The sequence below is a fragment of the Musa acuminata genome, chromosome BXJ3-7, assembly GCF_036884655.1.
Source record: "Musa acuminata AAA Group cultivar baxijiao chromosome BXJ3-7, Cavendish_Baxijiao_AAA, whole genome shotgun sequence".
NCBI lineage: Eukaryota > Viridiplantae > Streptophyta > Magnoliopsida > Zingiberales > Musaceae > Musa > Musa acuminata.
Genome location: NC_088355.1, coordinates 35315812 through 35329495, shown reverse-complemented (window position 1 = coordinate 35329495; position 13684 = coordinate 35315812). Strand labels below are relative to the sequence as shown.

The 13684-nt window shown below is 38.6% G+C and overlaps 2 protein-coding genes across 9 annotated transcripts; one reads left to right on the top strand and one right to left on the bottom strand.

The window, feature by feature from the left end:
• The first annotated feature begins 2496 nt into the window (after nucleotides 1-2496).
• LOC135584450 (uncharacterized) lies at nucleotides 2497-6224 on the top strand. Of its 5 annotated transcripts, none has more exons than XM_065158877.1 (9): nucleotides 2497-2781; nucleotides 3180-3310; nucleotides 3391-3439; nucleotides 3528-3774; nucleotides 4187-4324; nucleotides 4420-4525; nucleotides 4614-4728; nucleotides 4891-4959; nucleotides 5838-6224. In XM_065158877.1, exons 2-8 carry the CDS (start codon nucleotides 3246-3248, stop codon nucleotides 4924-4926), a joined length of 756 nt encoding a protein of 251 aa, XP_065014949.1. In that variant the 5' UTR covers nucleotides 2497-2781; nucleotides 3180-3245; the 3' UTR covers nucleotides 4927-4959; nucleotides 5838-6224. The 5 variants fall into 5 exon arrangements, with proteins under 5 accessions (XP_065014949.1, XP_065014947.1, XP_065014950.1 ...); XM_065158875.1 differs by having other exon boundaries at nucleotides 2500-2781; nucleotides 4187-4339; XM_065158878.1 differs by lacking the exon at nucleotides 3180-3310 and having other exon boundaries at nucleotides 2503-2781; nucleotides 4187-4339.
• Nucleotides 6225-6744: 520 nt separating this feature from the next.
• On the bottom strand, nucleotides 6745-13087 carry LOC135643429 (uncharacterized). 4 transcript variants are annotated; one of them, XM_065160362.1, is made up of 6 exons: nucleotides 12717-13087; nucleotides 11678-12523; nucleotides 10286-10427; nucleotides 10086-10211; nucleotides 8365-10002; nucleotides 6745-7395 (listed from the first exon to the last, which is right to left on the bottom strand). In XM_065160362.1, the coding sequence occupies exons 2-6, from the start codon at nucleotides 12502-12504 to the stop codon at nucleotides 7030-7032; spliced, it is 3099 nt and encodes a 1032-aa protein (XP_065016434.1). In that variant the 5' UTR covers nucleotides 12505-12523; nucleotides 12717-13087; the 3' UTR covers nucleotides 6745-7029. The 4 variants fall into 4 exon arrangements, with proteins under 4 accessions (XP_065016434.1, XP_065016433.1, XP_065016435.1 ...); XM_065160361.1 differs by lacking the exon at nucleotides 12717-13087 and having other exon boundaries at nucleotides 11678-12615; XM_065160363.1 differs by lacking the exon at nucleotides 12717-13087 and having other exon boundaries at nucleotides 6745-7392; nucleotides 11678-12615.
• Nucleotides 13088-13684: the final 597 nt, after the last annotated feature.

Here is a 13684-nt window from a genome sequence, read left to right as displayed (position 1 = left end):
ACATACAAGACACTGGTGATGTCCACACACGGTTCCTTTGACGCACCACCAGCCTTGCTATTATCTTATACCAACGTGTTCCTCGTTCTCCCGTTCTGCTGCCCACCATATATGTACGTACTGTCTCCGAGGCCGTCGACATCACAGGACACGTCGAGCTGCTACGGCCGAAACCAGAGATGGCTTTGGGACCTCGACTCGTTCCGCAAGCCGCACGGCAGCAGGGAGAGGGAGAGGGAGAGGCGACGACGTTGATGTTGGTCCCGGGTGCCAGAGTAGGCCGGCCTATCGACCTGTCGGCTTGGAACGACGAGGAGAGGATGAAGAAGGAGCTGGTGGCTTGGGCGAAGGCGGTGGCCGCCATGGCGATCCGCTCGTTCCAGCATATGCACAGCGAGGACTGTGGGAGAACGTAGATCGATCGTATCACGAAGACACTCCTCCTTTTTTCCCTGTGTGGCGCTCGAGACTCCCACTGCTGCTTTCCCAGTGTTTTCGTCAGCGGCATGCATGGTTTCGGAGGAAGGAGACTGCAGATATCTGTTGCTTGTGTTGTAGATCCATTTTTTCGAGCTGCGTTTTGTATTGGAACGGAATGATATCTACAGAGATTACGATTTCGAGTCCAGACATGAAGTCTCAGTGCATAAATAGCCTCAACTGACCGATCTTTAATTTCTTTTCATCTTCACTTCGTAGAGTCGTTCATTTACATGCATCAGACAGACATCCAATGAGAAACACAGAGAAGAAAGCACAGCAATTATATTCGTCCGAACATAAACAATGGATGAAAGAACAATTTAATTTGGTATTATAGGTCAGAATGATCTTATACAAGTTTTCAGGTTGCTAGAATCTTGTGCCAGAATTGAACGACGACAAATGTTTCTTCTTTGTTTCTTCCAAGTGAAGAACAAGTATTGCTCTTTGTATTGCGGACAGATTCATCCTCAACAGGAATTTACCAAGTCTTTTCAATCCTAAATAAATGACTGTGGTTTCCTTCTAAGTCGATTCCCTTCGAAGGGAGAGAAGAATTTTAGAATCAAAAAATATTTAGAGATCAATAATCATTAGCATATCTATAATATTAAATCTTGCTTAGAAACTAAATCCTTCGACGAGATCAATTATAATATTAAATTATCCCCACTCAAGCATAGATTTTTGTATTAATCCTGAAGAATTTATATTAATTTTTGATTTCTTCCAGAAATCATAAAGAATATCATCTCTAGAAACTTAGTGATTACTTTTTCTAATTACTTTAGAGAAACCCAAAAGCATTAAAGGTATTCCTCACATTTTGTCTTCTCCCATCACCAAACATAAAGATATCTATAAAATAATTAAATCCTAATTGTTAGGATTTATTTTCTTCACAAGAATTTTTTCTTATATTTATATTCCTTATCCAATGAGACACTGAATTTAGAAATCTCAAAATACTTATCAATTTCAATAAATTATAATCTATCAAGTCTTAAAAATTTTAAGATGATTTTCCTAGAAAAGATGCTCCTTTTGAGTTTCTTCCAAAACAGTAATTTAAAAAAGAAATCTAAAATACCTCTCATCAAATTTTCAATTAATAATATTTATAGTATCTTTATTGAGGTATTAAAAATATTAAAAATATCATGAAAAACATTATAAGTGAGATTCTTTCATTTTCATTAGTCGTAGATTATTATGATATTATATTTATAGATTTATAGTTGGTTTGATTGAAGTTAGGTATCTATTTGAGGATGTTCAAATCATTATAACAAGCTAATTCTTTATTTTTATTTTGATAAAATTATTTCTAAACTATTATAAATATTTATTTTAAAATAATTTATAATATATTTTAAATTTATTTATTTTATTTACAATATTTTCAAGTAGGTTTTACAATTTTTATTTTTTGATGATCAAAATAGAAAACAATCATTACCCTTTTTTTTTAAGGAACCATTTGAGTATTTTTTGAATTAAAGTATACAATGATCTTTTCTAAAGAAATTGTCCCAAATTTTATTACTGTACTTATTAAAGCACTCAAAAACACAAATTTACTGAATAAATATATCCTTTTACTCATCTGGTTGGAGTTTTCGAGGACAGGAAAGCACATTATAAATCAAATATTGTTACATTTGATAGGGTCAACTGAATCCCATATCGATTGAGGAGTGGGGGAACCAAGGGCTCATAAGGCAGCCGTGTCTCCCTTACTCTTAGAAGTACTTTTTGAAGTTTTGTGATTCAACGGTACTCATCCAAAGCGGATAATCGCTTGCACCTCCAAGATACACCGAGATAAACTAAGTGATCCCCTATTAGATTAGCGGCCCAAACCTCCCCTTCGAGCCCCGAGCCTTTGGCTCCGACAAAACCAAGTGATCCCTATCAACATTCATGCGTTGACTTTTGTGGAAATCCGTTGACTAAATGGAGTGGAGTTGTTTGATCGTCGAAGTGCGGTAACCATTTCTGACCTTCTCAGATATCGTCGTCGAGAGATCCACAACGACGAGTTGGAGCCGTAGCTGTTGCCGCTGCTCTTCGTCTCCTCTCCTCCCTCTTTTTCTCCCACCTGTTTCGTGTTTGAATAAATTAGAATTTAGGCATTAGGAAAAGAAAAAAAATCTTGAAATAGAAATTAAGGCTCGCATTTAAACAAGAAATTAGGCACTCGAAAAAGAAAAAAGAAATCCTAAAATAGAAATTAGGGCTCGCGCTCTTCTCGCGTTCTGCCGCCGCCGCGTTGCTGCTTCTTCTTCTTCTTCCCAGGTATTCTTCTCCTCCTCTTCTTCTTTCTTCCTTCTTCCTTCTCCTCCTCTTTAGCTCCCCTCTTCTTCGTCCACGGCCCCTTCCTCTTCTCTCTCCTTTTCTCTCTCTTTTAGGCACTTTATGAGCCCTCTTGTGACATCTAAAACAGTAAAAGCTTAAGATGCTTGATCTAAGGCATAGTTATAGTCTGTGATTTCACTTCGTGTTATTCATTAATGTTGGACTTGTGCTCTTTTCTTCTTTTCATCAAACCATGTGAATTGCCATTGCTATATTTCCATCCATGCATTTTTCTGCTTGATTTCTTCTTTTGTTTTCCTAATTTTTTCCATTTTAAGTAGAATTACGTGTTCCTGGTTCTAAATCCTTGTGTTTGTATAATTCCGATCCCGACATAGCGACGGCGGTTGAAAGACTGGTTAGATGAAATGAGTGCTTAACCATGTAACTATCAATCCAAGTTCATGAAAGCAAAGAAGAGCGGAACAGTATACGCAGCCTTACCATTCCAAACAGAAAGGCTTTTTCTGTACTTTTAATTTATAGAAAAAAGAAAAGAAAATATTTTGGTTTTTTAGCTTCTTCTAAATCAATGTTTTTTTACTATAGGATGGCAACTTACAATGAGGAATACTCACAGATTGGTGTGTCTCGAGAGGTACATGAGAGATCGCTCCTTTACGTACATGTTTCTTCCTTGTTCTAAGAGGCCTATGGCAAGCTACTGATAATGCATTTTGCGACAGGAAAAAGACAAGTTGGTTGGAGAAGTGATCCGCTTTGTACTTTTCAAGACTCACCAAAACTCTGGATGCCCTATAAAGAGGGAGGAATTGACACAACTAATAACAAAAAATTACCGTCAGCGCTCCCTTCCGGCCCTTGTCATAAACGAAGCCAGAGAAAAAATCTCAAACATTTTTGGGTATGAGATGAAAGAATTGCAGCGTTCCCGTCCTGCCTCGAACAAGCAGGGCCGTGCTCCTCAACAAAGTGCGTTTCCTTTTATGTTTCTAATATCTTCTGTTTTGTGTCCTGTTAGACTTCGTTTCATTTGTAGCCTTAAATGTGTCGAAGTACGCTATTATCGCGTGCATTTTGCAAGTCTTGCTGAATGATGACATCATACAATGCCAAATGTATTCAGATGTATAGTCAAGAAATCCCTAGGTGGTCACCACCTTCACATAGACTAAACTATGGGAGAATTATTTAGGTCAAAATAACTGGACATCACCTTCACAAGGATTCTAATCAGGACTTCCCCAAGGTGAAAAATAAGCAACCATTTACCAAGCTAGGAATTCATTGGTTTTTTATATGAATAATTTTATATCCTTTAGACCTAATTCAGGAATGCTGTCTTTGTACTCTTTTAGACAGCTAACATATGCAATATTTATAGGTGCCGTTGAAGCAAAATCATATATTGTTTTGAGTCAGCTGCCAGCTGATATTTATAGTAAATATATTGAGGATAAAAAGACTTCACACATGACTGGCTTCACTTTTGTCGTCATCAGCATCGTACATCTCGCAGGAGGTAAAATCTCGGAAGGTATATTATGTTAAAATTCTATTCCAATGTGAATTTTTTTTCCGTATTCCTGTTAGCTGATATCTTCTAAACCGTCATAGAGAATCTCTGGCATCATTTGAGGAGGCTGGGTTTAAATGAGAGTGATGAAAACAATGCCGTCTTTGGTAACACTAAGCAAACACTTGAGATGCTTGTACATCAAAGGTAAAGGCATAAAATAATTCTATCCATTCCATACAACACTACACTTTTCATCCTTGCATTTCTATCTTTTGGTCATGCTTCTTTGTAGGTACCTGCAAAAGGAGAAAGTTAATGGTCCTGAAGGCAATATCATCATGTATGAACTTGCAGAAAGAGCTTTGGATGAATCTATTGCAGAAAAGTTAAAAGATTACATTGGCCAGGTACAGAAATTTGGAACCATAAATCCTTAGAGCTTATCATGAATAACTAATTTGGTGGTGTTTTGAAAGGCAACTATTGTAATATATAAACATTATTTTGGAATTAACAGTTTAAACAACATCTACTTACCAGTTTGTTTTTCGTAATTGTTGTCAATGCAGGTTGTTAGTAATGATACCGCTGCTGAGGCTGATTAATATGGCTGAATGATAATCGTCCAGCAAGCTCAGGTAGACACTTGATAATTTACTTTGCCAACCATTTTCCATGCATAATTTTGTTTAGTGTTTTGAATAAAACCATCATTTTGCTTTGCTGACGGCTGTCTCAAATATGTTACGAGCAAGCTCTTTGCAACAGAAGTCAAATCATTTACTTCAAGATGTTTTATTTAGGCCTTCGCTTTCCCTATTTAGATTGTTCGTGAGCATGTAATTCGCATATCCGGTAAAAGGATATTGCAAACTCTTTGATAAACATTTGCACCTCCTGCTATACATATTAGTTTTCTGGTGCCCACTTTGCTCCATATTAATTTTTTCCTACATGGTGACATGCTCGGCGTTTGGCAATATTTGATTTATTTGAAAAGGAATCACATTTATATTGTTCATATAAATCTCAAGAAGTTCATGTTCCACTCTCTAGAAGTCTGAAGCTTACGGAGGATAATCTGTCGTGGGAGTCGATGGAGCACAGATATCTTAGACCTACAGGCGGTAAAATTTGATAAGGATATTCTAGTCTTCTCAGCATGCAGGGTATGATTCCATCAAATTGACACAGAATATATAAGCTATGTTATGGAAAACTATCCACAAATAGGATACATCAGGTCTTTCCACTTCTGTAAGCAATCTGCTGTCTTCATTGATTAAAATTTAGAGTTGTTTCTGATGGTGCCTGAGAAATACATAGGAGCATCTGCAATGCATCCAAAGATCACTTTTGTAATCTGACAGTGCAAGCACTCTTTTTTCGTTATTTGAAACTTGGAAGTAGTTTGATCTTTTGGCAACAAAAGAATTAACATATTAATCATGATTAGCAAGTTTCCAAGTAAACCTCTACTAACATTTCTCTCGCATTTTTTACTTGTGTGATGCAGGCCGACTGACAGGAACGATCTCAATGGCAAAGTTATTAGCCATTTTGATGATATAAACCTGAATCCTTGATCAAGCTTCTATGTTCCACCAGTTTGATGTCCAACATTTTGCACCTCCTTTTGCCAAATTCAGCAGGCAACTCCATTAATCCAAATTGCTGCAGCTGACTTGTGATTACTGCAGACCGTGGGAGGATGACTTTTCCGTTTGGGAAATCTGATGAAGCAGATGAAAACTGTAATTGTTGCACTCAGTGGTCTCCTTATAAGGAGAATGCTGCAACAACTAATGCCAACCCAGAAAGAGTTGGAAGGTTATATGATTACATTTAAACTTGTGGAGTATATCGGATGTGATCGAGTGTTAATGGCTGCGGCAAGCCTTCACTCCTTTGTCCTTTCTGTAATCATTATTATTATTATTATTATTATTATTATTATTAAAGAATAAATGATGAAGATAGAATTTAAATTAAGATCTTATTATAAACTATCAAAATCTTTATAATTGACACCTTCTACTTCTCAACCTTTGCATTTCTGATTCTGATTCGGCTCGTGGATAAGGCTGATCAAATCATCAACACCATGATAAATTCCTAGTATGAAGTTTGTGGAAATGTTGAAATGATGCAACACTATTTACCATTGGATTTGAGAGCACATCACCCATTCCAAATCCAAGTAAGAGTCGACGAGGATTCCCTCTGAGTTTGCTAGTCTGCTAACATGAGATATTGTAGTCCTATTTGATGAATAAATAATACATTACGATATGACAACAGTCACTCGATTCGATTATGCAGGCGTAGTATCTCCGCTGTCATAACCCCACGGGGCCCTTTATTACCATAGCAGACATCAAAACATTTCCATGTAAGCTGAAAAGCTCTTAAAACATACCACGGACATCAAGCTTCTATAACATATAACAGGACATATGGTGAACATATGAGCTTCTAATTCAACTGGCAAAATAGTGAACCAGATTTGAAAATATAATCTGTTCTTTTTTACCATTTCTGAAAAAATGACTAACACCGTAGATGTTCTTTTAAGGAACCTACCTAGATCAAGACATGGGGTACATTACAATAGATCACTTGTACTGGCTTTTTTATCATAGTCGGTGAAAAGAAGGACAGTAACTTTGCTTTGCTTTGCTCTGCTCTTCTGGTAAGGAAGTCGGTATTCAACTGTTGCTCAGAACACTGAGATGACCTGAAATTTTCGCTTTGCATGCAGGACAAATGAAGCCAAGCGTATCAGATTCTTCTTCGGCATTCGTAGCTACATGGCTGAATTCTCTGCTGCACCACACACAAACAGATGTCAGCTCGAATGCATTGCTCTGCAACGAAATATTCCACCCTAACTGAACACTGTCATTGTCGAGTTCGGTCACGTAACTCAATCCAATGGTTGGCTCACATACGGAGATAGAATCTTGACCATTCAATTGAACATACTCAGAAGATTCAACTGCGTCCAATGTCAGATGATCAAAACCAGACAGCTTATCCTTCTGGCTAACAGCGATGGCATTGTCTTCATACTGCTGCAAAAATGGCACGTCTCTATATAAATAGAACAATAGAAAAGCTATAGTTGACAGAGAAGTAAAGACAAGGAGGCAAGTGGAGAACATGATTTTTATAATTTTACTATTCTGTTTTGATTAAACACTTGTGCTTATGAAAGAGGACAGAACTTCTATTAACATCAGTCGCCGACCATTGAGAACAACATATACTAACATATCCAAGAAGTCGCATAGGTCACCTCAACTGTTAAAAAATCATCCTTAGGACAGATAATCAATTCGATCAGGTCGTGATGAGCCCCACAAATACCAAGACGTGATTCAACAGTTGAATATATTAAATTGGAAAATAATTACTATATGCAAATTATGGATAGCACTCCCCTTACCTTATTCTGAAAGACTAGCAGCAAACAAGAGAGGCGTGCATCATGTGATATATGCAGGATTCCAAGTTGAACACTGTGTCATAATGGCAATGCAACATAGGACAGAACATTGCATACAGAAGTGCATGATTAATGATTTCTAACATTTAATTCTCTGCTACTTATTGAATTTCTTAAAAACATGGTCAGAATGGGAAGGTAAGTAATCTCATGACTTTAGTTAAGAGAGCTTCTTCTATCTTGCTTCTGAGCCAACCTAAATCTTTCTCATTTTGTTCATAGCATTTGTGTTGGTGTTCTATTCTAGTGTTACAGAAATTTGTGGTGTATGTTTTGTCTTTTCCAAAATGTATCAAGTATGCCAATAATCTAACCTAAAGAATATATTGAATGATGGTAAAAGCCACAATCAACATTAAGTACAATGATGTGGTTTTGAAAGAACAGTACAAGGTTCCAGGATCTTGCAGATACATAATTAAATGTAAACTCTGGTAAATAGAGCACAGCAAGAGCCAAGTAACTTCCTTTCTTCTAAGGTTACTTATTCCACTCTAGGTAAGTACCATCACATAGACTTGATAGCAATTTTTACCTGATCAGGGATCATACCAACAATAGGGATATCAGAAGAAGGTAGCCACGGAGAACCGAGATTGACATCAACCTCCAAAGAATTTCCTTTGGTACCCTGAGCAGCATCACATGTAACTACCCCTTCATCTCCATCACTTGAGCCATTAAAACACCTATGCAGCTCAACACCAGGTACATTCATCTTACCAAGCACAGATTCGTTCATGTCGATATCAAACATACAGTCTCTGTTTCTTTCAGCACCGCTAGTGTGTCCACCAACATATGGTAAATTGATACAATTGGCATTGAGTTGCATGGATAGAATGCTTTCAGAAACAATATCTTCACTACAAAATGAACCAGAACTGGCCAAGTCAATTTTTCTGTTAGATTTATCCATTTCGACAAGGACATTCTCTTCCATGTTGCTAGTAAAAGTATCATCAACACCAATTCCAATGACATAACTGGAATTATTACCTGACAGATTAATCAAATGGTTTTCTGGGTCTAACTTCTGCTCTATGTCATTATTTTCAATCTCTGAAATGGCCGCACAAGAAGATCCATCTAGCTCATTAGAATTTTCAAGGACAACATTATCCATATTGATGAAAGCTGTGGAGATTGACTTGATGGAATCATTGCCATGTATGCTCAGGCTGTTATTAGTCTCAACAATTTCATCTGGTTCATAGCCAGTCACATTACAATCACTAATGGTGCATTCAATGGACATGCTTTTGGGGAAAAATTGTTCCACTTCAGTACCCATTCCACAGGGTGTGTTAGTCATATCAAGAGGTGCAATAGATGTCATATCCAAGCATGGGCTACAATGGACGTCTTTGGCAGTATTACGAACTATTTCAGAGTTATAACCATTGGTACCATGATAATCAACCTGGACACTATTAGGCTCAATGTTCTTGGAATTCCTTGTATCGACATTCTTGAACTCAGTAGCTTCACCTTTCTTGGCATCACTGACTTTGATGTTTTTAACATTGCTAGCCTCAGTAGTTTCTTTAGGTTTGTGAAAACAATTATCAACCTGATCATCAGCAGATGTCGTAGAGGTTTCTTGAGCAATCTTCACATGAGTAACATTAACAACAGGTAGCACTACAGCATCCACACTGCTTGTGCATGAACTAAATTGTTCATCTGTGATATTGCTAGCATGAGCAGTCTCTTTAGGATTGGAATGATCAACACTGCGATGATTAACAGGGACATCAACAATTCTGCTTCTAAAGGGTATTTTAGTAGTTAAAGTTCCCATACAATCATGATCAGTTTCATGATTCGCCCTTGAATGCTGCAAACTTGTAGAAGCAAGATGAAGTTCAGCAACAGATTTTAGGGTAGAATTCTCCTCCTTTATTTCAGCCAGAGAGAGCTCATACGGTACTGCAGCTAATGGAGCTGGGTTGTAGAGTTCTCTTGAGCCAACCTCATCTGGTAGTGCTTCAGAAGTCGGACCTTGACACCTCGCATGAACTCCAACATGGCCATTGTAGCAATCTCTTTCAGTAAACATCTTGTGACAAAATTGGCATTCAAAGTTTCCATCTTTTACCATGACACTCTCATCAATTAATTTACCAAGTTTCCGTCGCTTTGCACTCCTTTGCTGGGACGACAACTGTTGCTGCATTTTAACATGCTTATCACCAGCAACATTTGATTTGTAACACAGTAACACTATAGAAGTTCAAGGATTTCAGCCAATACCTGGTTCTCAGAATTATACAACACAATTTGCTTCTCACAGTCAGCAGGTGAAGGGGAGAAAGATACAACTGTAGAGCAACTAGGTATGTCATTTGCATAATTATCTTGAACAGAAGGACCTGCAGCCTGTTCCATATCCTATTATCAAATACGAGTAGATGCACTAGCACAATTTAATTAGATGTCCATATCACACTTACATAGTCAGTTTTTAACTTTTCGATCCTTGGTGTACTTGCATTATTCTCAATAGGAGCTAGTAGCAGAGCATTTGGATCCCCAAGAAGAGCGAGTATATATGAAGATACATCTTTGCAGGAAACAAAATGTTTTCCACATGGGCTGGGAAACAGGGAAAAAAAGAAGTGCAAAACTATAAATACTGCATGAATGCTACGGAGCTAAAGCCAATAGGTTATGTGTTACCATTGTACCCAATCAACATCATAAACTTATTGGTAAATGACAAAACATACAGAACAAATATAATAAGCACATGAACCCTGCAGGAGAGATATTCATCCATTTTCTACATGCGCAACCAATTGACAAAATGCTAGCAGAGTAAGCTAAAGTTCATATCTAATATGAAAAAGGTTATAACACAAGATTCTTTCGGTGTAGTCAAATGACTAAAAAAAGCTTGATAGGAAATTCAAGGCAAGTTTCTCTTTTTTTCTCACAACTGACATTAACAGTCCAGAAGCACAACAATTCTTATGCAGAAATAAAATAACTTGTTATGTAGATTTAGGCCATGATCCCCAATCTGTACTTTTATAAATGACTAGAAGAAATTTATGTTAATATTTATATATGTACCACAACATTAACCAGACTAGTTTATTACGTTAAGGCATCTTTGTAAACCACTAATGATGATGGCTATATGCTACTTGTTTTCTCTTGAATTCTTTGTGCTCTTCCTCAATTTTCTACCAATCTGTGCTAAATATACATAGTATATGGCAAAACAAGGGCCAAGAGGAGAAGGGGATAACATTTAGATGGCCTATCCAAGCTGATTTCTATGGTTGGCCAATGTAGACCAATGTGATTCTTCAAATGAGTTGAAGAAAATCAATTTAAGTTGCAGGAAAGGCAATTATAATCAACTGCTTTTCAAACCCCTATAAATAAGTTTCTTAGGGCCACTGCAAGAAATTTTCGTTGTGGATATAGAATCAAAAGTCATATAACTTTGTATAATCACCAGTTCTTATCCCACTACCTTGACATTCATCATAAGTTATTAAAGTGCCTTTTGCATTCTTCATCCCCCCACCCCCACCATTAAAAAGATGTTCAAACACTTTCATCAAGTTTCATGTTTAGACAACCTCATACAAACATTGCAAAGCATTTTTGCATTACAAATTATCAAGTTAAAAATACATATGTATCTCACTCTGACACAGCAAATCTTTTTTTGCAAAATCTGATCCGCAAAGGCATCATCCAATGACATAATTTGGTTGCCATAAGCAAATGATACCCAACGATAAGTATATTTCACAAGTAATTACTTAAATCATTCATCTCCATGGTTTTCCACAGGGAACAAACAAAGAAGGTAAAGTGAGGAGGCAAACCTAATGTATCGCCGGCAATACACCCAAACATCACCGTCCTTCCTCTTGAGACCAAGCAGCAGCTTCCATCCTCTTGGCAAGTGATCCCCAAACCCCGAAGCATCCACGATCCTCCTCCTCCGCCTCCGGCTTGCCCACTGACCATCCAATCCACTCATGAAGCTCAGAAGCTGTTCCTCCGTCGTCAACCCTACCGTCCTCCGCCTAAGCTCCTCGGAAAATGGATCCACCTTCTGCCCTAATGCAATTAGATCAACAGTCTGACCATTTCTATTCAAGACCTCCCGATCCCCATCCTCAACCACAACCAATGCCAACTCCGCCCTCCCAGGCTCCTGCAGGCCGTTTCCATTTGTTTGATTAGGAATTGCCTGGGCTGGGGTGGAGTAAGATATGTTTAGGGTTTGGGAAGCGTTCTCCTCCCGAGCGAAGAGCTGGCGGAGGTAGAAAACGATCTGGAGGTTCTCGCGGCGACCAGGATCGTCATCGTTAGCGTTGCTAGCTTGGGGGAGAGATGAATCGATGGGGACGGCGGCGGAGGAGGAGGAAGGGGACGGGGAAAAGAGGCCTCGGGGGCGGCGGCTGGCGACGGTGGAGGGGGCGGCGGGGTCGGGCTTGTGGGGGCCGAGGCGGAGGCGTGAGTAGGTCTGCTTGCGGCTTCCGGCACTCTCATTGAAGACAGAGCGGTCGATTTTGGGGACGACGACGTCGTCGCAGCGGCGGAGGTCAAAGGCGTTGGGACATGAGAGGGAGAGGGAGTTGATCTCCACCTGGGAGAGTAGGCGGAGGTCCACCACCGGGATCACCTCCGACGCTGGCGCCGCCATGGGAGGGGAACGATCAAGCCTGTGCGAGAGAAATCAGTTGCATTTTTTGTTTCAAGAATATGTTCTAATAATGTCGCAATTGGCACCGAAAGGCCAAACGAAAAGATTAGCACACTATACCATATATATATATATATATATATATATATATATATATATATATATATATATATATATATATATATATATATGGCGATTTTGCTAAAAAATACCTGTGATTTTGAATATTGCCCAAACAGTATCCCCTCTTTTGAATTTTCTTAAAAGTATTCCTAATTCAAAAATTACACAAACCATCGCTTCTCCCTTACTGCCCCCTCCCCAACAGTTGTCGTCACCTCTGTCATATCGCAATCACCTACGTTGTTCATTATCGTTGCCTTTTGCTCCCACCATGAGGTCTTGCTGTCGATGGAGAGAGAGGAGGAGGGGAAGGAGAGGAGAGGGCAGACAGGGGGAAGAAAAAGGAGAGGAGGAGAGGGTGGGCGGTGGCACAAAAGGAGAAGAGAGGAGGAGAGGGAGAGCAGCAGGAAAGAAGAGGAAAGGAGGAGAAGGAGAGGACCAGCGACGGGGAAGGAAGGGAGAGGAGGAGAATGAGAGGGTGGGCGATAGGAAAGAAGCGGGGCGAGGGAGGAGAAGAGGGGAGGAGGAGAGAGGAGGCGGTGGTGGAATGGAAAAGGACAGGCTACTGTTTGGATAGTCTTTGAATTAGGAATACTATTGAATTGAATATATATATATATATATATATATATATATATATATATATATATATATATATATTGCAGTACTTGACAACCGTTTAAATAACTGTAAATAACATTGACATCTTTAAAATATAAATATAATAGTATAAATATTAACTTATTTAAATATTTAATATTACAAGTTTCTAAACTGCCTTACCGTTTATCGTTCGAAAAAAACAAAAACAAAAAATACAATCATTCATGAATGACGATGACTTACCTTGGAAGGCACAAGGAAAACCTTCTCATGTTCTCGACTATTCCAAAGGGAGAATTCCTTTGCCCTTATGCTTCCCCGTTAGAATGAGTTCCTCGCGAATGCTATCTACGATAAGGCATTTCTCCTCCAAGGTGGCATGACAACTTTGATGAGAGCTTTGAGGAGTTCAACGCCAACATTATCATCCTCTTCCAGATATCCATCAGGTACT